Here is a 24476-nt window from a genome sequence, read left to right on the forward strand (position 1 = left end):
ACTCTAGAAAGCATAAAAATTTTTAAAAGCCTGATCATGTATCAAATGGTCTGTGTGCACTGTGGGTGAAATTCATCTCTGTGCAGAAGGCCAGCACAAAGCCTATGCAACACTTAGTCCCTTAGGTGGGACTTAAGCTGTGCATAGTCCTGCGCTGGCTCTCTCTTTTATATGGAGGTATTTATAATCAAGGGCCTGATCTTGAAGGATGCTGCCTGTCCTCCACTGAAGTCTGTAGGAGTTGAATATGCTCAGCACCTTGCAACATGGGGCCCCCAAAGAGTAAATGTACAGCTGTGACAGTGTTATTCAATTCAAGCTGTTTGCTCACAAACATTGCATTCTATCTTTTTAATTTCCAAACAATTTCCCTGAAAACACTTACCAAACAAAAAAAACAACCCATACACCATGAATTTGTGTTTGTGTCGTTGCTATGGAATTTTAGTTCAACTGTATGCAGATGCAGATTCTGTTAATAAGGAAAAAAATGAACTGTGTACTCCAGTGAACAAAGATTACCCTATGTTTGTATTAGAATGTTGCTATGGTAGTGCATATGGTTTTGTTTGATAGAAATTTGCAGTGAAATGGAAGGAAATCATGTATGCAGGACAAACAAAAAAAAGAAATTGCAGCAAAGAAAGTTCAGTATAAATACTGAAAGTGAAAGGGCTGTCATAGATGATATATTAAATCCAGGAACACATCACATAGATAATGTAGACTTTTTCCTGCCAACTTTTTTATAATTTGGTAACAGAACTGCACTCCCACTGTGTCACAGGCCTGTATGACTGATGGACAATGGCATAGTTTCTAATGTTTTTCTTGTTCTAGCTCATTTCCCGTAATAACTCTATTGATCATAATAGTTTTTATTATGGAAGCAAAGCTCCGTTGGCTAAACTTACTTTTACCACTCTGTTAATTAAACCTGCTGAAAAGCCCATTACATTAGGATAGACTGGAAGGACTTTTCAGCCGGCTTAATTAACATGGTGGTAAAAAGATCAGGAGCCACTGCAGCCTTTCCTATAGGAGGGCTCCCATTGGTGCAATGGTATGCACGTTGGCTGGTGGTGTGGGATAGCTTGCATGGAGATTTCATGTACTGTATCTGTACTGTGGATAAAATTAGATGTCAGCCAAGTTTGTCAATCTGGCTTCTCTAACAATTTCTGCACTTCGTTTTCCTTTTTCACCATCTAAGAGAAGAAAAGTTCCTCCACAACATATGTATCGTATTTTGCTCTGCACAATATTCCCTACGATCTCACAGTGAGATGATATTGATACAGACATGTGCACAGTGTGTGAGGAAGAGAGTGTAAATGGAGTTTTTAATTAATAGTGGTGTCTGCAACCGGTTGCACTCACCCTGCACTGGACAGGGAAGGGTTAACTCCATATTGTGGGCTGAGGAAGCCAGGCCCCTTCCTCCCTACTAGGCATGCTCCAAGTATAGCAATAGTATAAAAGGGAGCTGCGCAGCAAAGTTTGGGCTGACAGCCGAGGAGGAAGAACACTTGCCGCAGGCTGCCACCTGGGAAGTGCCAAAGACTCCGACAGCAGGAACCAGGAATGCTGAAACCCAGGAGGAGACTCAGACGCTGGTGGAGGTCCAGGAGAATCCAGGGTTGCCAGGAGCCATCCGCGACAAAGCGTTTGGAGACCACGGAGGCACCCGAAGTATGACTACAACAGATACAGTAGGAAATAGCCCAGGGGCGTCCTCAGCTGCCCGGCCAAGAATAGTCAGCATTTGTGGTCAGGATCCCTGCCATTGACATGGCCCTGAGTTTGGACCCAATGGAGTAGGGAGGTCCTGGGTTCTCCTTCCCTAGCCATCACCCTCTACTAGGTGGCGGCCAGAGTTCCTGACTCTGGCCACTGGGCCTTACAGCCCTGAGAGCGAGGGCAACTCTACAGACTCTGACCACTAGGTCTTGAGGCCCTGAGGCCAAGAGCAGTCCGGTAGACTTATTCATGGGACGGGGTGCCCCCCACCCGTCACAGTGTCACTGAGTCGCATGCAGGCAGCAAGTATTCTCCCATGACACATCAATCATACCAGTGGCCGACTGTAAAGCTGTTTCCAATATGCTTTTTGTATCTTTAGTTAAATGAAGATCTTTGCCACAAAGCTGTATGCCAAATAGTTAAACCATTTCTAGAGCAGGATGGAATATGGCTTCTTATTTGTTGACATTGACAGTATCAATGTAGACACTCAAAAGATGCCCACTACACTACTAGATCACCTGCCTTCTGAATAATCCAGAAAAGGGTATTTGCTGCCAGCTACTGTTGACTGTAAGAATTTTTTCTGAGGTGTACATGCGTTTTCTGAGATCTTTTCACATTTTCCTTTTTGAAGTGCTCTTTCTGCTCAAACTTCCATTCTCCATATAAAAGTTAATGGGCTTTGCATGGAGGATCTAGGCAGAATTATCTCCTCACCCCACCAGGACAAAGAGCAGATCCTCCTGCAGCTTCCTGGCTACAGTTGTGGCTGCTGCTTGATACGGCCCCTCTTAAAGGGGGTGTTGGATAGTGGATTTGGCAGACTCACTGTTAGCACTTTGGCAGCTGTCCAAACTCCCATCTGCACTGCTGCAAAAATTCCATGTAATAATGCTCTGTGGTGTGCGGGGATGTAAAATTCCCCCTCCTGGGTTCTGTGACCTTGTATGTACTTTGTGCAGAAGCATGTTAGTTCTTCTGCTTTCAGGCCATGTTATTCCATGCAAGGAGGGAACAGAATTTGCCCCTGGTTGGGTATTTAATTTTTTCAGATTATTTGCTTGAATTTTTTGTACCATTGCATGTTCAATAAAAATTCCATTTTCGTGTGTCTTCTGAAACTTCAACCCAATGGGCTTCTCAGTATTCACAATCTTGTTACATGTATATGCATTTGCACATGCCTCTTGCCTGCAAAATTCATCTTGTGCTGCACTGTTAAATGTGATGTCATGGCAAATGTAGGACAAATCTCCTAGCTCTACTGCTGGCAATCTTGGCAAATGGGTATTGCACGTTTGTTATTCAGAGATTTGTAATACAGTGAAACGAGGTCATCTGCCTTCTGAGCAGATTGGATGAGGATGTTTGTCCCACCTACTGTTTGTTCTGACAAGATAGGATAAGAAGTCATGTCATATTTGTATCTCACCTTGGTAAGATTTTTATTCCAAAAGAAAAGGAAATTAATGTAGTGGAAAGAGGAATAACTTTGTATTTAATTAACTTGTTGAATCCAAGCAGAGTCTGTCTCAAGATTATTTTGCTCTTCCTAAACTTCCATTACTTGTTATCTGATACTTTTAGTGGCCTTTTCCTCCTTTATTACATAACTACTAATTCTGTAATCAGGTGTTAGAAGATGTTTTCCAATATGTCTTTATTTTTCTTTCCATTGGAATGTTGAGGGCTTTTCCAGCATCACAGTTAATATTTATTTGCACCCTTGTTAGCTGTCTTAACTGTTTTCAGGGAGTCATTAGATGGAATGTTCCATGTGCTCAATCAAAAGGGGCTTCTGCTGGGTTTGGGCTTCTGGGACTGTTCCATAAGTGGTATGGAGGATTGCAATGATAGCTGCTGCATGGTCATCTCATTCTATGCCATCTGTATAGCAGAATGGTTTGGAGTTGCAAAGCAAACTTTTATTCCAGTCTCTTCACTGAAAAGATTCAGTTCAGTGAGCTGCACTTATAAGTAGGATAAGCAGACTGTTGTGCTAATGAGAGCCTAATCATTAGGCTGTCTGTGAAGATGAATTCACATGTGTTCTCATAGGGAGCAATATGGAGCAGAGTGTAAGTTAGACCAACCCTGAAGCTGCAGTAATTCACACCAGTGCTGGGCAGGTCCCTGCACAATCCCAGAATATGGGGCTTGCAAAGGTGGCTTACAACTATGTGTTCCACTTTCTGACCTCCCTCTATCACTGACTCACGCACAGGAATAGAATGACTGAGCATCAGGCCTAATGTCTTTCCACCCATCAATTTAAAATGGACCCTGTACTCATACCCAGACTATGTCTGCACAATACACCACCTTTGGTGGCATATACGTATATGTAGCTACACACCTCCGTGAAAAGCAATCTGTCCATGCTCTGGTGTATAGCTACACATGTCAGCGAAAGCCTGTAGCGGGGGGTGGTAGCAGGGAAAGGTTTCAGCAACTCTCTGCTGCTAGAGCCTTTTGCTACTGTGAGGAGCTTTTGCGCTCATGCTCTCTCTCCCCCACCACCCAGCAGGAGCCTTTCCCCACTGCCGAAGTCTTTACCTGCAATGCAGAAGAGCTCCGGCAGTGAGAATATGGTGGAGACTTTACCTGCTGCCTCCCCACTGCTGGAGTCCTTACCTGCAATAGTGAAAGGCTCCAGCAATGGGGGCTGCCACAGTCTTTCCCTCCAGTGGTGAAAGGCTACAGCAGAAGAGAGCTGACGAAGTCCCAGCTGCCAGCTCCTTTTCCCTGCGGTGGGGAAAGGCTCCAGCAGCAGAGAGGCAGCGGGGCACTACATGACTAAAAATAGCAGTGTAGAAGGGAAGGCGCAACTTGGGTGAGTAGAGTCCTATAGGGTATGTACTCGGGAACATACCCACACCCTCTACTCACCTAAGCCATGCCTTACCGTCTCCATTGCTACTGAACCCCCTGCTAGTGGGGCTACCTGAGTACATACTCTACACACCGCTGAACGAAGCATCCAGTGTAGACTCCTATTACAGGCCAGGAACTTATCCACTCTACCCAGGTGGCCCATATTGTATGTGTATGTGCATGTGCACAAAAGGGGGCAGAATTAAAGCTGGTGAACGGGATGGGGAGATGGCTGTGTGGGATGGTGTTAGAAACTTAACTGAGATTCTCCTGACATTTTTATGTTTAAATTCTCATCTGTATCTTATTAATAAGCTTCATGCCAATTTCTGCTCCCACCTACATCCATGCATCCCTGTTGGCTTTAATGGGATTGCTCCAGTATACCTGAGAGCAGAAGGGGGCAGGGAAGGGCAGAGTTGTAGAAGAAATAGTTTTTCTATCTTAAATTCTTACTAACAAATGTCTTTGGTTTTCCAGCCAGACCATCTCAATCTGTGATTGTCAGTTTTCATAAGCTAATTGGGTCAGACTTAGTCCGTACTTGGAGCATGAGATCTCCAAGGAAATCACATGTTTTGGAGCAACTGGTTTCTCTGACTCAGTAGGTTTCATGGTTTGCTTCTAATCTTGTATAGAGCCAGTGTCCCCAACATAGTGCTAGAAGGAACTGCTGGCGTTTTGAGATGAGATTTAAAATGGAATACCTGTGCACGTGTAATTAAAAATCCCATTGTGCTCTTCACAAAAAGATAAGTTAACATTTATCACCTAGCTGTATTCCCTTCTGGGTAATGACATGTGGCTACCTTAAAAAATTCCCCTATAATATGAATTAGAGAAACTGTCCTTCATCTCCACCTAAAAAACATAAAAACATTGCACATTTCAGTTGTGGATGAAGTTACATACATACATTCATTCATACATACATACATGTATATGTATATATATTGAAGTTGTGCATATAAAAGGCTCATCTCTTCAGTTATAGTAATCTCAGTTCATCATCATATTCCAGACACTATCTATCCCTGTTTTTTGCATTTGCTTTTTTATGATCTTTGTAGATGTACCTGGATGTTTAATTCTTTCAATAATTTATCAGTTAGAGACTTAACCCCAGAACCAGTGCCTCTTGAGATTAATATATTATAGATACCAACCTGACATTACACCTTCACTTGCTTCCTCTGTTCATGAGTTCCACACCTGTGGCAATGTACTTGGCTGGTGTGTTCAAAGTTAGCCATGTGTTGTTTTCCTCATGATCTCTTTACGTTTCATCCTTTTATGTGGATGCTGAACATTTAATAAGTGAAAACATGAATAAAGGTGAAGAGTTGTGACATGCCAGTACTAAATGCAGACTTGATGCAGAGCAAACAGTAGCTCCACATAAAGGGCTTTAGCCTGCAAGGTGCTGAGCATTTAAGCATGTACTTAACTTCAGGCACACGCATACACCCTTTTAAATCAGTGGGACTACTCATGTGCTTATACTTAAGCATGTTCTTAAGTGCTCTGCTGGATCATGGCCAGTGGGTTTAGCACATGGGCTGAACAAGTCAAACCCAAATACACCTCAGCTAACAACACTGTCAACTGTTTTGTCTAGGCAGGGATCTCAAACTCCCACCCTACAGGCCATAGCTGGCCCTCTCAATATCCAGCTCCTATGACAGATTTACATTCTGCCAAGTTTTCATTTACAGAGACAAGTTTTGAGCTTCTGTGTTAATACACAATTAATTCTCCGCCGGGGGGAGAAAGGATTGTAATGGGATCCACCATTCCGAGGAGAGTGCTCTACACACTGGACTATGCAGTAATTCTTAGGCGCTCTCTTTCTCTGGCCCAATGACTAAGTGTTCTATCCACAATGGAACAGTCATTGGGTCAGAGAGGAATGACTCTACAGTCCAGTAGTTAGGGCACCCCCTGAGAGATGGGAGACCCTGGGTCCAGTCCCCCTGCTCCAATGACTTTATGCAGAATGGAACAGCTTCAATAGGAGAGACTGAAGGAGCCCCTCCCATCAGAATATCTGATAGCCCAGTGGTTAGAGCACTCTCCTGAGAAGTTGAGACCCCCCCTGTTGCAATCCTTTCTCCCCCTCCTGCAGAGAGGGGTAATTGAAACTTGGTCTCCCACATCCCAGGCAAGTGCCCTAACCACTGGGCTAACAGCTATGAAGTGTACAGCAGCAGCACCAGCTTCTCCAGATATTTTATGTGGTGCAAGGCAGGCAGCTAATTAATTACTACAAGAAATACTTAAGTGCCTAAACTTGACTCCAAGCAGCAGATTCCTATTCATGGATAGGTAGCACAGCTAGGTGCTTTTCTGCAGCTGGACTTATTGCCCATCTCCATGAAAGGGGTGGGGCTTAAGACACACCCTTGTCATCGGGGTCTCCTATTGGCTAGTTTAAGCAGCTCCCTGCCTAGCATGCTGGCTTTCGTAGATTGCATTCCTAGGCACCTAACTCTCCCCATTAATTGTATAGGGAGCCTAACTCAGGTTTCTGAATTGCAGTGTTCCTGTGATTTTCTAGGTTGGAATGCCTAAGTGCCTTTGTGGGTGTAGGCCTGAGAAATCTTAGGTTCCATTTCAGGCTCTTCAGAGGAGTGTGTTTCAATGGCCACAGACTCCTATGTTTCCCTCCAACCCAACCCTGTCTCTTCCCCACTTCTGGTTCCTCATCCCAGTCCCATTTTCCTTACCTAGGCTGTCCCAGTCTCTACTTCTCAGGCTTTTCATCTTTGTTCCAGTTTGCTTGCCCACCAAGTCCAAGTCTCACCTCTCCAAACTCCCCATCCCAATACCACTGTGTCCCCCAACTCCCTCTCCTAGTCTCCTGGCCCAAGCATTCCCAGTCACTGCCCATCCCAACTCCCAATCTCAGGTTCTGTATCGTCCCCATTCTCTTTGTCCCAATCTACTCTCCCCACCATCCAACAGGTTTCACGCTTGCTACCTCTACATTTGACTGAAACAGCTTTCTCTTCCACTCTACCTGGGCCCAGCAGGAAGGTCCTTGAGAGCACAGGAGAGAGAGGCTCCCTGCTCTTAGTTCAAGTGTCTGGACCCAGAAAAACCTGCAGCAGCCCAGAGTTGCAATTACAGGTAAAGTCCTGCTCAGCCCCAGGCTGGAGCATACCCTGTGTGAACAAAATATTTGGGGAATTTGGCTGCTAAAATCTTGTCTCTGTGCACATATGCATAGTGCAATTTTTCAAATGCATATAACTTCACTTAATGTGGGAAGATTTTCACAGGAACAGCAAAAGACACATCCCTCTCAAATGTCAAGTCCCGTCTCCAAGGTACGGGTTTGCTTATAGATTAAAGAAGGCCATCAGATTTTTTTTTTTAACATGGGCAAAACAATGTATTTTTCCATAGTCTTGTTCTCAGAAATGGATTATGTGTTTTGGCTAAAGTTCCCCACCACACAAAAAGAAAACCCCACCAAAAAAAAAAAAAAACCAACCTGAAACAGATACCCAGCATGGAAAATTTCAGCCCCAACATTTAAAGTTTTGCAAAGTTATAAGCAACTGAAAACAGGGTTTTATAATGGGGAGTGCCAGGCAACCTTAGTAACAAGTGCTGTTAGGGCCACTGACCCACCACTGTGGGATTGCATTGTTTCTGAAGCTGCTCCATGGAAATAAAGGTGATCAGGGAATTGGTCTGTTTTGTGCAGGCGGCTAATGATTGAAGTGAATATCTACAAACATCTGCTCCTTATCAGCTAGTCTGTGATAGAATTTTAGAGGCATTCCAACAGAGATGGTTGAATATAATTCTTTAATTCAACTTCCTGGCTAGTATTGCTTGTTCTCTCTCTGCCCCCTCCCCAAATCAGGCATCAAATAAGGGAACTTAAATAACTTCATTTTGTTGCTCAGGGTGGGTGGGGGTATTAAAATACAGCCTGGAAACTTACAAGCACATAGAATAATAGCTAGAATATTGGATTCCTTCAATCTTTTGGTTGCATACTGGTGCTCATTATGGTAATGAGTTCTTTCCAGGTGAATAGATTGGCATATCAAAGTCTTTACTGAAGTACATGGAATCTGGCCCTGGTTATAGGAAGCTCTGCTTTGTATAGGATGGTTTGGTTTTGTATTTGGGGTGTGTGTGAAATATTTAATGTCCTGTTTTTCAGAAGTGTTGAGCATCCACAGCTTCTTTTGGTGTGAATGGTGCAAGGTCCCCAGTACCAATAAAAGTAAGGCCATAGATCTGCTTTAGTATCCCTCTAACAGGAAAGGAATAATATATCTTGAAGGGGGATTTCAGTGCTTTCTTTTGCTTTGCTCAATAAATAAAATTATAATAATGTGTTCAGAATTTAGTTGTAACCCCTGCCATTTATATCTTGAAGGAACTCCATGAGTATACTGTTTCCCGTTTTTTATATACAAAGTGCATGGTTTTCTGTTGGGGCAATTGAGGGGATGGAGAGTTTTGTAGAAGCTGCAGATGAAAAATAAGTGGGAGGTGAAATTTACAGTATCAAACGTGGTGGGGTTTAATATTTTTATTTCTCTGCTATTTCCATTTCACACCTGTGTGGAATATAGTTAATTCTGTTATTACTTATCCCTGTTCTACACACACACACACACACTCTCTCTCTCTCTCTCTCTCTGTGAAATTTTGACCCTGGGAGATTTGCCATTGACTTCAGTGGGGCCAGAATTTCACCTTCTCTTTTTAACAGGATAATTCCATTTAGTATATCTTGCTTCCCATTCTGCTTCTGCAACCCTTACTCCTTGACTTCAGTTAGACTGCTCTTAGTAAAGCTCACAGGATTAGGCCCATAACTTGTAAAGTATTAAAGGCCAAGAGCATGTCATTCTTGCTGGGGCATAACTACTACTCTGCGTTATTAGAGTTGGAAGTGCCATTATGTGTATTTCTTAAAAGGGCACTAATTCACTCTGGTTAACTTTTACTATATTGAATAAAATACAATAAACTAAAGGTAAAGCCATATACTAAAAGTGGGGGTGGCTAGGAATGAAAATACAGCTACTGTGTACATGTCTGATGGGGACATGCCCTTTTCATTCCCTCTATCCAATAAACCAGCCCATACAAATGGTGAACTCTCAGCAAGAGTTAGTTTGTTGGCAATACCCCAGGCATGAGCTATGTACAGTCTACATCCTGATGTATACACTCTTTGTTGCTAGATTTAAATGGAAGCCTGACAAAAGTGCCTCACTGAATTTCATACTTTTTCTGTCAACAAATATTATACAGACAAGTTTAGGTATAGGTAAGACTGGGGGCCAGCTGTTAAATTCCAAAACAAGCTAAAGTTTTTAATGCCTTGAGGGGGGAAACCTGACTGAGCAGAAAATACCAGGTTATAATTTTTCAGGTGAGGTATTAGCTGCCAAACAATGAAGTTCTGAGACCTTTGGCCATTTATTTGGTGGTAGTATTTATGTCTAACCTTAATGGAAGTTAACTTAAACCTAAACTATAACACCAGACTACTGATCTGTCTTTTTTCTGGTGGCACTCAGTGTGACCATATTCTATGAGTGTGGAAACACAAACACCCACATCTGCTTCTTGAAAATAATTTACTTTCTTAAGAGTATAGTGAAATATGTTGCTAGAGGGCCGTATTGATGACAAGAGAAATCTACGCTATCATAGTTTTATTGTCAGTCCTGTCTATAGTGCAGCTTTGTAGCAGCCAGCATTAGTACAAACATTGATGCCGGCTTCCTCAGTTTCTTATAGCCTTAGTAAAAAAAAGTGTTTTTCTTCACATATCCTAGTCATCTACCCTTTGACCATGCTGATAGTCAAACTTAATTCACATCTACAAAATATAAAGTTTAATTATATTTAAAAAGGGAGAGGAAGGGAAAGGGAGAGAGGCTGGCCTTAACTCTCTATTGGAAAAGTACTTGAAATTCTTCACATTCTTCTCCTGTTAACAGCATGTTTACTTTTAATCACTGGGTTATTAGGATTAACACAAGTCATTGCTTCAAGCTCATTTAGTTTGAATTTAGTGAAAACAAACTACCTCCTACAGACTCTAGGAAACATTCTTTTTCCACATAAATGTATTAATTTTCAAGAAGCAACTATACAAAGTAACGTGAGCCTGGACTAACTCTTCAAACCCACCATTCAACACTGTGGTGCATGTATGCATTCTAATTAAACACACTCTATTGCAAATTTCAGGATAATTTGAATATTTTCACACTGTAATTAACAAAGCAATCTCTATTTTAGAGATTTGATCTTAAACCTACTAAGTTGTTTTCATCTGTTTTAGCGAATAGGGGACTGCACTTTGGGTAGAGCAATTTTTAATTTTTTCCCCCTAAACTAATAAAGTCTATCAGTCATCATTAGTTCCAAGGTAGAGCTTGTTTTAGGTTTCAGAGGAACTGAGTTTGTAGAAGTTCAAGCTTCTACTACAGAAAGCTTCCACATTTAGCCAAATTGTCTATTACCTGTCAAAATTTTCTACTAAGAGTACACTTAGGTAAATATTTCTTTATTAAATGATTAAATCCATAAATAAATTCTTTTAATTCATTGAATATAAAATTAAAATCATTTACAACTTATTCCAGTATTACGGGGGGGGGGGAAGGGGGGTAAAAAAAAAAGCTACATTTTGATAAATAAAATACTCAGCTTTAAAACAACTGATTTCTGTTTGCAGTTAAACTATAGTTGGTACATAATAGCTGCCACCAGTGAGCACTCTAAAGTGCCCACCTCAGGAAGGAATGTATCTTCCAACTCATGTTTGGAAAAAAATTTTAAAAAAGCATAGTGTTAAAACTGAAGAGTTTAGAAAAGTTTAAAGTTTTCATAACCAGAACAAACATTTATCTGATCAGTTACAAACAGAAAACAGCACATGATTAAGGTAAGGTGCTCCAAAAAGAAGCAATAAAGTTGCTCCAGTACTATGAAGCTTTAAGTATACTTAAATCTCTGTTGCATTAGTGTCCAGTTGCACAGGGTGCTCTTGTAGTAGTATCTCAATGTTGCCCTCAAATGGGCAAGGCACCATTTCCACAGAGTTCTTTTCTCCATTGCTTGTTACTTCAAAATTCTGATAACTCCCCACCCCCATCACAATTTAGTCCCTAAATTTGTGAATGTCATTGAACAGTCTGTAATACGGGTAAGCTTCATTTGCATGTGGACAGTTGTAGTTGCATTTGCAAGACTGGATCATCATTACATTCTTAGTGAAAGTTTCTCCATCATCACAACGGAACCTGATCTTGACGGTCCTGGTCTGGTGGGGGGTACAGCATCTTCCATCCACACAGGAGCCACAGTATTTGGGGCGATACTTCTTCACACTGGAACAGCCAGCATAAGTAAACTTCATTGGGGCTTGTGACTTCTTGGTCTTGGTGCATTTCTTTCCCTTCTGTATGGAAGAGGTAACAATGTTATTAGCAAAAGATTTCTTTGTAACATCCACCTTCAACCCAGACCCATCTGGGGGAAAAAGGGGGCTATCTATATTTACCTTTAGGGAACCATAACTGGTCTGTTCACATGGCCGCACTTCACATATCCTGGTCTCTTTGACTAGTCTACAGTCGGGATTATCGTTGGTGACTCTGGTAGAGATGCCAGTTCCACAAGTCTTTGAACACTGGGACCATGAAGTTGTCTGCACAATGCATTTGAGACTCTCAAAAGATTGGCTGTATGGCTCGGATCCAAAGACTAGAAGGGAGGAAAAGAAGAAGAACTTGGCATAAAGTTTCTCATATATCTTGGTGCCTCTTCTCAATGAGGAATACAGAAAAGCACTATACCCATTGTATTTAAAGTATCCCCTCCCAATACAGAGCGTTACTAATATGCACAATAGCCTTACTCACCAGGTAGCGTTTTCAGTCCTCCTTTCACAATGGCAATCAGCTCGTTGTTCCTGGTTAATTCACCTTCAGAAACATCCAGACCAAATTCTTTGTTGAAGAAACCTTCCAACTCCTCAGGAGCATCTTTGGTCTCATCACAGACCCATTCTTCACAGCACTGGCCAGGGACTTTAACCAGCCTTGGGTTGGCACAGCCCAGGTTAGGGAGAGAGAGTTCTTGTGGGCAGAGTGGGATGCAGCCCACAGCTCCATCTATGCATGTGCACTGGTGTTTACAATTGGGCTGGAAACTTTCACCATTCTGGTAGATTTTTGAGTTATATTCACAGGGTCTCCCCTCGGATTGCGCTGCAGAGATTAATAAAGAGAGAAAGGAGGGAGTTAGAGGTGAGACCCGCTGTTTTAAACGCATGCATATTTGCTGCTCGGTTAAATTCGAGTTATGGTAAAGTTCCCTACAATCCCCTAGAGACTCAAGGCTAGAACAATAAGTTAGTCAGGAATCACTTTTCCTTATGCGCTTTTAGCGGAGCCCAGACATACTGAATTGCATTCCAGACTGCTGAAGTCATGTGCCTTTCTGCCAAGCTACCAACAACAAAGCATAACCATACATGGACTCAAAATTACTAAACTTGGGCACTATGGGGACTATTATTATTTTTAAAGGAGCCAAACCACACGCCTCTTACCTCTGCAGATCCCCTTCTGAGCCGTGGTACTGGCGCCGAAATTGCATTCCAGCCCCTTGGTGTGATCACAAGGCTGGGTCTTACTGCAGTCCTCGTTGAGTTGTTTAGCGCAGACTTTACAGCAGCCGCAGCCGTCCAGAACCAGACCGACTCCCGGGGCACATTTGGGTACCTCCAGAGGGCACTGGCAGGCGGCCGGGCAGGCGGAAAGCGCCTAGGGGACGAAGCACATTAAAAGCCGATGAGTGTAAGTGCTAAATGGCCCATGCATAGAGACACAAACCCGAGATTTACAACAGCCCAGAGTACGGACAGCAGCGCTCGTCCACACCTAGGAGTTAGCAATGCTTCCAGTTTATGCCTTCACAACACATACACCCAGGCGATCGACTTTCCGGGGGTATATTTCGCGGCAGGAAAGTGTCCAAAAAATGGCAAACAGCTTAAAAAAAAAAAAAAAAAAAAAAAACTCGAAACCCTACGATCCCAAACAAAGTTACATGCAAACGGCAACTTACCAGCCTGAATAAGTGGACGAAGGCAACAGCCAGAAAGAAATAACTGGTGGTTTGGTAGCTCATTGTTAGCGAAGGAATTGTTTTCCTACTACAGCTAAAATAAAATAACAAACTAGAGTAGAGAGAGAGCCTAAAACTTTCCCTGCGGCTTTACAGGCTGAGTGGATCTCTTCTTGTGCCTGTAGAGAGAGGAGTCTAAATCCTAAAGGGCTGTGAAAGCGTGTGCTGCTACGTTTTCTTCTTTTCTGAGAAGAGCAAGAGGGATAACAGGGCTGCTGCCTGGATCCTCCGCTTCTCGGGGTCCCTTTGCAGTCTGAGGAGGCAGCGAGGGAGCCACTCCTTATATACAGTGCTGATGCCGCCGCGTGTTGCAGCTGCACTGACGTTGAGCGTTCCAGAATGCTAAAGCATCCAGAATTCCAAAGCATCTCAGGAATGTTTCTTGGCGCGGTTTGCGTCCAAGCTCCTCCCTGTCTAAGTTGCACCTTTTTTTTTTTTTTTTTTGGTCTCAATAAAGTAGTTCTACCCTCCCCTTCCCCCAATCCTCACACTTGAAATGATAATTTAAATAATCCTCCCTTTAAGGATCTTTTATGATCATGTGGGAAATGCATTTTAGGAGGTTCTTTTTAAAAAAAAAGTTCCCAATTTTCAGGCTGGAAAACGCTATACGTAGATCCTCCCTGTGTGTTTATTAAGTAAGTTATGTACGACTGAATGTCACTCTGAAATATTGGGGGGAGGGGGTGGTCCGGAAAAGCAGCACAAATCTGTTGCTGAAATTATGCACCTTCCTATCAAAGCCAAAAAACTTTGATCCAGTGAGTGAGTGAGGGTGTGTATTTCAAACTAATGCCCTGATGGCTTACTTTTAAATATTTATGAATGGGAAAGGAACACAATAAATAGCTCCCTAGTATCTGGCAAAGTTCCATTAAAAGGTCTTCACTACCGTAGCTTTTTGCTTTGAGAGGTTCCCACTTCTGTTATAATCATGGAAGGTGGAGGTTCTCAGTGCAGTGACTTTGAAGAATCACAGGAAAAAGTTGGCTACTTCTTTACAGGTCCAGTACATATATAATCAGCTGACCTTGCCCAGCCCTCACCCCCAGGTTGTGTAATTTTTTTTAAAGATCAGAATTTGGAAATGCAAATAACTCTGCTGCATGTTCTTATCCTAAGCCTTGCCCTAGGAAGGGTAAGTCAGACAACTCTTTTATATATACTGTTCCTTGGAAAAATGGAGAAACTGCTACACTGTGTTCTCTCTCATTTATAATCGTTAAAGGTGAAGTCGCTGCAAGAAAGTCGCTGCTTGGTTTAGAATTATTTTAAACACTGGATTTTGAAATTGAATAAAAGGAACCTTTTAAATTATTATATTGAGTTTACTAGCCTCATTGCTATTTTATTCTGCCTAAATACTTTAGGAGGGCAGAATAACAAACCTTAAATTTCTATGGAATATTGACCTCTCTATGACCTTCACTCCAGCATACAATGATAAGCAATTAAAATAAACATCTGTCTAAACTATAGGTTAACCCTAGAGGGGTGAAAATTCAAAGACTGATCATGTTACTTTTGTATAGGAATACTCATACATAGACGTTTTTAAAGCTTTTAATATATTCTCTACATACCAAATTTACATTAATCCAGTGATTTGTTATTGGGGTTGTTATTTCAGAGATAAACCCTTGAGTGCTTTAGATGTCTAGTGTTTAGGCCAGGAACAAGTTAGGAGAAAATCCCAGGCCCTGCAGCACATACATCCCGCTGCAGTCGTGTTTATCACCAAAGTTTTTAGTAATCCTCGGTAAGGTTAGACTCACTTAGGGATTCCTCCATGAAGCTAAAAGTTTGGGATGGGGGGGGCAGAGTTCCTAGCTTCTGTTGTGGCATTTTTTAGGTTTCATGGCTGTAAGTATTTCCAGATGGTGATTCAGACACCAGACGTAACAATATTTCCATATTTGGTATAGCAGTAGCCTGCATTTTTCACATTTTTCTGCTCTGTTATCCAACCACAAAGCATTCTTGACAGCTTCAAATGGTGTTAAATATAGACTTAACTTCTGTTCCCAGGGCAGGAAATTCTTTGGGATTCCTGTTTTTCACGCAATCTGTCCATCATGATTTAGTAGAAATTACAGTGGAGGAGCCAACTGTAGCTTGCTCGTTTATTGAAAAAAGCAAAGTAGTTCAGTCTGCTACCCAACAGCGTTACAATAAATCCCCATTCCAAGGATTTTTTTCTTTGCAAACAGATTACGGTTCCTAACACAAGTTTGTTTTTTGTTGCCTGCAATGACTGAAGGTGGAAGAGCAGACCCACAGCGGAGGAGAAACTTGACAAAAGCCTCCAATGCCCTTGGAAACCAGAGGTGGTGGGGAAGAAGTGGAGAGGGAGGGGATGGGCAGAGGAGGGGGGATCTGATTAACCTGTCTGCCTAGCATTTCCAAACAGTATGTGTCTCTGTGTGCTGCTCCTAAAGGATAGGTGGTTCGGGAAGGAAAGCAGCACCGGCCCCGCTGCTAGGAGGAGAGAAGCCCAGACGTCTTGTCGCCTGCTCCTTTCCACCACTGAAAGGGTTACAGAGAGGATCATTTCATGGTGACTGGTTGGGGGACTGTGCACATGTTTCAGGGTAAGTTTTGCTCCCGTGCTAAATCTGTTTAGGGGGCTGGGGGACGTGTGTGTGTGCGTTTGGGGTTTTTTAAAATACAGCAGGAATAATAGGCAGCTTTGTTGGACCTTGCTGGAGCCACAGAAAAGGGGGTTTGTTGTTGTCTTGGGAGCGCCTGCTCCTGGACTTGGCTTTAGATTGAGCAGTGTGGGGGGCACTCTGGTGCCAGGGAGGTGAAGGCGACACAAGAAAGGGGCCAATATAATAGGGCCACTGTCTTCAGCAGAGGCTTGGAGCTGCAGCCTGAACCCTACAGTGGAGTTTCCAAAACATATGTGGTTTTGTTTTACTTCTCAAGCATGCATCTTTTCTAACTGGCTCCAGCCGCCCCTCCCCCCTCCCCTGCTCCCCCAAGGAATAGACCAGGGGTTGATGGATAAAGTCCATCTTTGTTGATTCTTCTGGAGACCATTCTCCCTCCTCCCCATCAACACCCCACCACCATCACCCTGGATAAATAAAGTAACATGAGGAAACCATCTGTCGACCCAAAATGGTGGCATAAGGGACCAATTTAAGCATAAAATAATTCTCCCCCACCCAAACCCCTCTGAAAGTGCCTTTACAATTATAAGACAGACAAGGTGGGTGAGGTAATATCTTTTACTGGACCAACTTCTCTTGGTGGAAGAGACGAGCTTTCCAGCTCAATGGAAGTATTTTACTGGAAGCATTTCTGCTTTAAAGGCTCTTTCATGGTCTCCCTGTTTCAGTTATGTTTCATATGGTGCCAGGGTGGGAATGTGGAGAGTATGAAAAGGAGACAGAAAGAGGCATTTGTGTGGCTGTCATTGCACTGGAGCTGGTCTCAGCAGCAGCCGCCCCCAGAGCTGTCACTGCTGTGGAGGTGCTGCTGCCCCATGCTGGAAGGGAATGGGCTGCACTGGCCCCTGGCCTTGCTGAGGCTCTGCAATGAGGGAGAGAGAAGAGAGTCTGTTGCCAGAGTCTTATTTCCAGCTTCAGCACAAACTTAGGATGTTTCCAGCTCAGTTCCATATTTGGTGAAAGTCTTGTGAGCTTCGTCATCCACCCGATGATGGGGATGATGCAGCCTCAGCAGCAGCCACCAAGCTCCTTTTAGAAAGAGGAAATCAGGGGTCTTTGACCTGCATACCAAAAATACAGGTCACTGGAGAATCTGTGGGCACGTTTTCAATCCTTCCCTTCTGAGCCTGGGGGAGGGGCTTGGGGGGTTTCCTCCGCTGGAGAGTTTACTGATGACCGTTGTGCCTCAAGAATGAATATCATCAATTCATCCTGGCATGTTAACCACATTAAGTGAGGGATAGGACTGAACAGCTGCGTTTGTTTTACATTGTTTTAGAGATGGACCCAAGCCATGAAGTTCACATTTGGATCTGACAGTCCTCAGAGTTTGGGTGGGATGGGGGATTTGGATGATGATTTTGTTTTGACCCATTATAGAGATAGGGACCAGTGCAAAGTTTGGATCTGGGGCCAAATTTCCCCAATGCCCTTGAAGGATTTTGGTTCTGGGCCAATGTTTTTCTGCGGTTTGGTTAGAATAACAGAATCACAACTTTATGTATTTGTTTTTGTTTTCATCTGTGAAGTCATTTTGCTCCGGGTTCCATAAGGGAAAGGAAAAATGCAGCTAATCTTGTAATCTGGCAGTGGAGGAGTTTAAGAGAGCTGAGAAGATAAAGCAGGTGTGCAGTCTAAAAGAACAGATTATTCTCTCTCTTTCTTAAAGATTTACATTTCCTTGTGTGCCAGTGCATGTGCCTGATACATTGCTGGGAGCAAAAAGCAGGTGAGCAGCTGTCCCAGATATGTGCTTTAGTGATGTTGATATACTAGATTAGCCACACCAAATACTTTGAAGTGTTGTAATTTATATGAGTATAGTATATGCGTTCTGCCACGACTCAGAGCCTGCACCTGAATGCAGCCACAAAAGGGTTAATGTGGTGTTTCATCCTTTTAATCTTTTCATCATTTTCTTTTCATTCTAATCTAAATCTCCCTTGCTGCAATTTAATTGAAATGACAGATTTGTTGGGTTTTTGTCTATGGTGTTTTTGTGGCTCATGAAAGGTGATGGGGTTGGCAGCTCCAGGCCTTCTCTTCACAGATTAGATATTACCTGAGCATGAGTGGTGGCAGGCAATGCTTCCCTTCCCTTCCCTTCTCATCAATTGCCTCAAAACTTGACCTAAAAACAGGGTTGCAAGGATAATTAATTCTTTATTCCCATGCAACTCGTTGACTGTCTCCCAATATTGACAATAAGTCACCAATTAGTGCTATTTGTGATTATAGGCATTCTTATTTGCATACCTACCCATTAATAATTGGCCTGAGACCACCAACTAATTCACATGAGCCACCAATAACCATTAAGTCGTTCCATTAACCATTTCTATCCCTACTGACTTGGCAAAATTGCAGTTGGTGACCTGGAGGTGAAAGGTTTCTTATCCTGTTTCCAACTCTCTGAGCGCTCCAGTATTCCAGGTTTTCCTATTTTGCAGGTGTATGATTCTCCTCAGATGTTTTAATGTGAAGATCTGTAATTCCTTTTGAACCTGTGACTGGTTGAATCTGTAACTGATACAATTCTATCCAGGATAAATCATAGAATCATAGAAATGTAGAACTGGAAGGGACCTCGATAGATCATCTTGTCCAGTCCTCTGCACTGAGGCAGTACTAAATATTATCTAGACCATCCCTGACAGGTATTTGTCTAACCTGTTCCTAAAAACCTCCAATGATGGAGAAGAGAAGAATGACTGGGGAGGGGGGCATGATAACAGTTTTCAAGTATATAAAATGTTGTTACAAGGAAGAGGGTGAAAAATTATTCTTCTTAGCCTCTGAGAATAGGACAAGAGGCAATGGGCTTAAATTGCAGCAAGGGAGGTTTAGGTTGGACATTAGGAAAAATTTCCTAACTGTCAGGGTAGTTAAGCACTGGAACAAATTGCCTAGGGAGACTGTGGAATCTCCATCATTGGAAGGTTTTTAAGAGCAGGTTAGACCAATACCTGTCAGGATGTTATTACTTAGTCCTGTCCTGAGTGCAGGGGGTCAGGACTAGATGAGCTATAGCCATCCCGTCCAGTCCTACGCTTATATGATTCTACAGCCTCCTTAGTACAAAGCAAGCATTTGGGACAACTTATTATATTCGTGGTTATATATATTTACTGGGTATATATAACATTAATTTCACAGGCCACCTCTCTTTGCATTTCCCTAGCACCTGTGCTTTAGGAGCCTAGATTCTGAACTTTCATTTCTTCTGGGAAAAGGGTTCCAATGGAACTGTGACAGGTTGGATCCCTTGGGAAGCCACCTGATGTGCTGAGATATCACTGAGTCTACCTGTTCTGCCAGCCTGGGCCCCCTTTAACCTGTCTTGCTGAGCCAGGCTCTTAAAACCTCCTCTAAGGCCTGGTCTACACTAGGCTTTTATGTCGAATTTAGCGCCGTTACATCGAATTAACCCTGCACCCGTCCACACCACGAAGCTATTTAGTTCGACATAGAGCTCTCTTAAATTCGACTTCTGTACTCCTCCTCAATGAGAGGAGTAGCGCTAAATTCGAAATGGCCATATCGAATTAGGCTAGGTGTGGATGAAAATCGACGCTAATAGCTCCGGGAGCTATCCCACAGTGCACCACTCTGTTGACGCTCTGGACAGCAGTCCGAGCTCGGATGCTCTGACCAGCCACACAGGAAAAGCCCCGGGAAAATTTGAATTCCCTTTCCTGTCTGGGCAGTTTGAATCTCATTTCCTGTTTGGACCTCGTGGCGAGCTCAGCAGCACTGGCAACGATGCAGAGCTCTCCAGCAGAGATGGCCGTGCAATCTAATAGAAAGAGGGCCCCAGCATGGACTGATCGTGAAGTCTTGGATCTCATCGCTGTGTGGGGCGATGAGTCCGTGCTTTCAGAGCTGCGCTCCAAAAGAAGGAATGCTAAGATCTACGAGAACATCTCAAAAGCCATGGCAGAGAGAGGTTACAGCCGGGATGCAACGCAGTGCCACGTGAAAATCAAGGAGCTGAGACAAGGCTACCAAAAAACCAAAGAGGCAAACAGACGCTCCGGATCCAAGCCCCACACATCACGTTTCTACGAGGCACTGCATTCCATCCTAGGTGCGGCCGCCACCACTACCCCACCACTGACCGTGGACTCTGAGGATGGGATATTGTCCGCGGCCGGTTCCTCGTCGGACATGTTAGCGGACGGGGAAGATGAAGAAGGAGATGAGGAGGACGAGGCAGTCGACAGCACTGGCACCGCTGATTTCCCCAACAGCCAGGAGCTCTTCATCACCCTTACCGAGATCCCCTACCAACCGTCCCCAGCCGTTAGCCCGGACACAGAATCAGGGGAAGGATCAAGCAGTAAGTGCTTTAAACATCTAAACATTTATTTTTAACAGAACTGGAATATTTATAATATTAACAATGTGTTTTTCATGAACTTATTTAAACATCTAAACTTTTATGTACAACAGAACTGGAATATTTATAATATTAACAGTGGGTTTTTCATGATTTCTTTGCCTTAGGCGCTTAACTATTTAGTCCCAACTATTTAAAAAAAATCAAACAATGTCCGTTTTTTCATGATTCTCCAGCCAAAGACGCTCCACTCTTTACTTCCTGCCAGTGCAGCTACACCAAAATACGGTCTATATGGCCGGGGATTGACGCGAAATCCTCATGGGAGAACTCTTCGTAGGTCTCATGGAGGTACCTTTCCAGCCTGTTCATCAGGTTCCTGGATAGGGCGATCTTATTTGGTCCCCCATGGTACGAGACGTTTCCCCGCCATGACACAATCAAGTATTCTGGGATCATCGCACGGCAGAGCATGGCAGCATACGGCCCTGGTTTTTGCATGCTTTCCCTAAGCATGCGTTCCTTCTCGCTGTCCGAGATCCTCATGAGGGTGATGTCACTCATGATGCCCTGCTTTGAATTAGGGAGGGGAATGTTAGTATTGGGACTGCTTTACAGCCATGCGGTGGAGGGAGAGGGGCAGCATACAGGGATCTTTCCCTGGGACAGCCGCGAGGGGGTGGGACAGGGGCAGAGTTCATGCTAGCCTGATTGCTGCCAGCAGAGACTGGCATTGCTTTCAATGTGAAAGGAGGCCAGTGCTACTATTACAGTTTTAAGCAGCCACAAGTCTACGGCTTACCATGTTTGCCTGCTACAGAAGTTCAGGTGTCCTGCCTCGCTTCTCAGATCGGCAGTGCAAGACCCCAGGCACTGAAGGCGAGGGCCGAAAATTCGACCTTGTCCTGAGTGCGCATGTGAGAGGTGCAGTGCATGGTCTTGTTCACAGAGAAAGACTATGTTCTTTGTTCACAACAAAATTTATCTGTCTTAGGAATTCACTCCCTTTTTCCCATTCCCACAGACACATCTGCGACTGTCTCCCAACCCAGCCTGGCATCACACTCCCAGAGGCTAGCGCAGATTAGGCGGAGGAAGAAGAAGACGCGTGAGGACATGTTCTCAGAACTAATGGGATGCTCCCGAGCCCAGGCAGCCCAGCAGACACAGTAGAGGGAGAACTTGTCCCAAATGCACCAAGCAATCATGGAACGGGAGGAGAGATGGCGTCAAGAGGACCAGCAGGAGACTCAAACGCTGCTTGGACTAATGAGGGAGCAAACGGACACGCTCCGGCGCCTTGTGGATGTTCTGCAAGACTGGAGGCAGGAGGACAGAGCCCCGCTGCAGTCTATCTCTAACCGCCCTCCCCCGCCACCAAGTCCCACACCCCCCTCACCCAAAGTCCAAAGAAGGAGGGGCGGCAAGGGCCGTTAAAACTTTCAGTCAACCCCTGCAGACTGCTCAAAATTTGAAAAGTCCTTTCCTACCCACCTCACACAAGTTTCCCCCCCCCCCCGTTTCATGTGTGGTTCATAATAAAATATTAGTTTCTGTTAATTACTGTTTCCATGATTTTCTTTTGGAGGAGAGTCTGTCTGAAGGGGGGGAAGGGGCTTGGTAATTGGACAGGACAGTCACCTTTAGCAGGGTACAGAGGCGGGGGCAGGTCCAGCATCAGGACACATACACAGTGCAGTCACTAGTTACCCTGGTCAGTCTGGGAGGTGGTTTTCATGTTCTGGGGGGGGGGGTTGCTCTGTGACTTTGTGGCGGGGGAGGGCAGTTACTGATCTTATGCAGCGGTCCTTATCCTGGATCACAGAGCCACGCAGCAGGGGATCTGTAACCCTCCTCCCCCTGCCAGAAAGTCACCTAGCCGACACATACACGCAGTCCCGCCCAGGAGTGCTGGCAGGCTCCGTTGAAACAACCAGTCCACCACTGCGGAGCCTGTCATTCCTGGAGTTTAGAAGCATCATTTGCATCAGAACACTAAACCCGCCCCCCGCCACAGTCTGCGTCCCCGGTTTAAAACATTCCCGCGAAAACAGTAATAAAGACAACGGTGTTCATTAACAAAACAGAACTGATTTTATTTTTTGGGAAGGAGGTGAAGGGGGTATGTAGCTGGAGAGGATAGTCAACATAAACTGGGTAAAGAAATGGGGGCAGGTTGAGCTTCTGTGTCCACAAACATAACAGTCACTGGTTACCCTGCTCAGTCAGGAACCTAGCTTTCAAAGCCTCCCGGATGCACAGCGCGTCCCGCTGGGATCTTCTAATCGCCCGGCTGTCTGGCTGGGCGTAATCTGAAGCCAGGGTATTTGCCTCAACCTCCCACCCCGCCACAAAGGTCTCCCCCTTGCTTTCACAGAGATTGTGGAGCACACAGCAAGCTGCAATAACAATGGGGATATTGGTTTCGCTGAGATCACAGCGAGTCAGTAAGCTTCTCCATCTCCCCTTGAGACGGCCAAAAGCACACTCCACCACCATTCTGCACTTGCTCAGACGGTAGTTGAACAGTTCTTTTTCTGTGTCCAGGGCGCCAGTATAGGGCTTCATGAGCCAGGGCATTAGTGGGTATGCTGGGTCCCCTAGGATCACTGTAGGCATCTCCACATCCCCAAGAGTTATTTTGTGGTCCGGGAAGTAAATACCTTCCTGCAGTCGTCTAAACAGACCAGAGTTCCTGAACACGCGAGCGTCATGAACCTTGCCCGGCCATCTGACGTTGATGTTGGTAAAACGTCCCCTATTGTCCACCAGTGCTTGCAGCACCATTGAAAAGTAGCCCTTTCTGTTAATGTACTGGCTGGCCTGGTGGTCTGGTCCCAGGATAGGGATGTGAGTCCCATCTATAGCCCCACCGCAGTTTGGGAATCCCATCGCAGCGAAGCCATCTATGATGACCTGCGCGTTTCCCAGGGTCACTACCTTTGAGAGCAGTACCTCAATGATTGCGTTGGCTACTTGCATCACAGCAACCCCCACGGTAGATTTGCCCACGCCAAAGTGGTTCGCGACTGACCGGTAGCTGTCCGGCGTTGCAAGCTTCCAGAGGGCTATGGCCACTCGCTTCTGGACAGTCAGGGCTGCTCGCATCCGGGTGTCATTGCGCTTCAGGGCAGGGGACAGCAACTCACAAAGTTCCATGAAAGTGCCCTTCCGCATGCGAAAGTTTCACAGTCACTGGGATTCATCCCAGACCTGCAGCACTATGCGGTCCCACCAGTCCGTGCTTGTTTCCCGGGCCCAGAATCGCCGTTCCACAATATCCACATGACCCATTGCCACCGTGATGTCCTGGGCGCTGGGGCTCGTGGTTTCTGACAGTTCTGTGCTACTCTCCGACTTCAGGCCCTCACGGCGGTGCCGTAGCCTCCTCGCCTGATTTCTCTGCATCTGCCTCAGGGAAAGGTGTATGATAAGCTGCGAGGCGTTGAGAACGGCCACAACTGCAGCAATGGTCGCAGCGGGATCCATGCTCGCAGTGCTGTGGCGTCCGCGCTGTCACAGATCAGAAAAGTGCGCGAACTGATTTCCCGCCGGCGCTTTCAGGGAGGGAGGGAGGTCGGTAGTGACGGACGGATGACGACAGTTACCCAAAAGCACCCTCTACACATTTTTTTACCCAGAAGGCATTGGCGGCTCGA

The 24476-nt window shown here is 44.6% G+C and overlaps 1 protein-coding gene across 1 annotated transcript; it reads right to left on the reverse strand.

The window, feature by feature from the left end:
- Positions 1-10771: 10771 nt before the first annotated feature.
- Positions 10772-14066, reverse strand: CCN1 (cellular communication network factor 1). The gene is made up of 5 exons (XM_024201533.3): positions 13744-14066; positions 13226-13439; positions 12534-12881; positions 12173-12375; positions 10772-12070 (listed from the first exon to the last, which is right to left on the reverse strand). Exons 1-5 carry the CDS (start codon positions 13804-13806, stop codon positions 11771-11773), a joined length of 1128 nt encoding a protein of 375 aa, XP_024057301.1. The 5' UTR covers positions 13807-14066; the 3' UTR covers positions 10772-11770.
- Positions 14067-24476: the final 10410 nt, after the last annotated feature.

The sequence above is a fragment of the Terrapene carolina genome, unplaced genomic scaffold (assembly GCF_002925995.2).
Source record: "Terrapene carolina triunguis isolate 2854851 unplaced genomic scaffold, T_m_triunguis-2.0 Scaffold211, whole genome shotgun sequence".
In the NCBI taxonomy this organism is placed as follows: Eukaryota; Metazoa; Chordata; order Testudines; family Emydidae; genus Terrapene; species Terrapene triunguis.

Excerpts from the sequence above, each read along its gene's own strand:
- CCN1 (XM_024201533.3), bottom strand. The coding sequence starts at position 13,806 with ATGAGCTACCAAACCACCAGTTATTTCTTTCTGGCTGTTGCCTTCGTC. Across the intron at positions 12,882-13,225 it reads TCAGAAGGGGATCTGCAGAG|CGCAATCCGAGGGGAGACCC; the intron begins GTAAGAGGCGTG and ends TAATCTCTGCAG. Across the intron at positions 12,376-12,533 it reads AGGACTGAAAACGCTACCTG|TCTTTGGATCCGAGCCATAC; the intron begins GTGAGTAAGGCT and ends CCTCCCTTCTAG.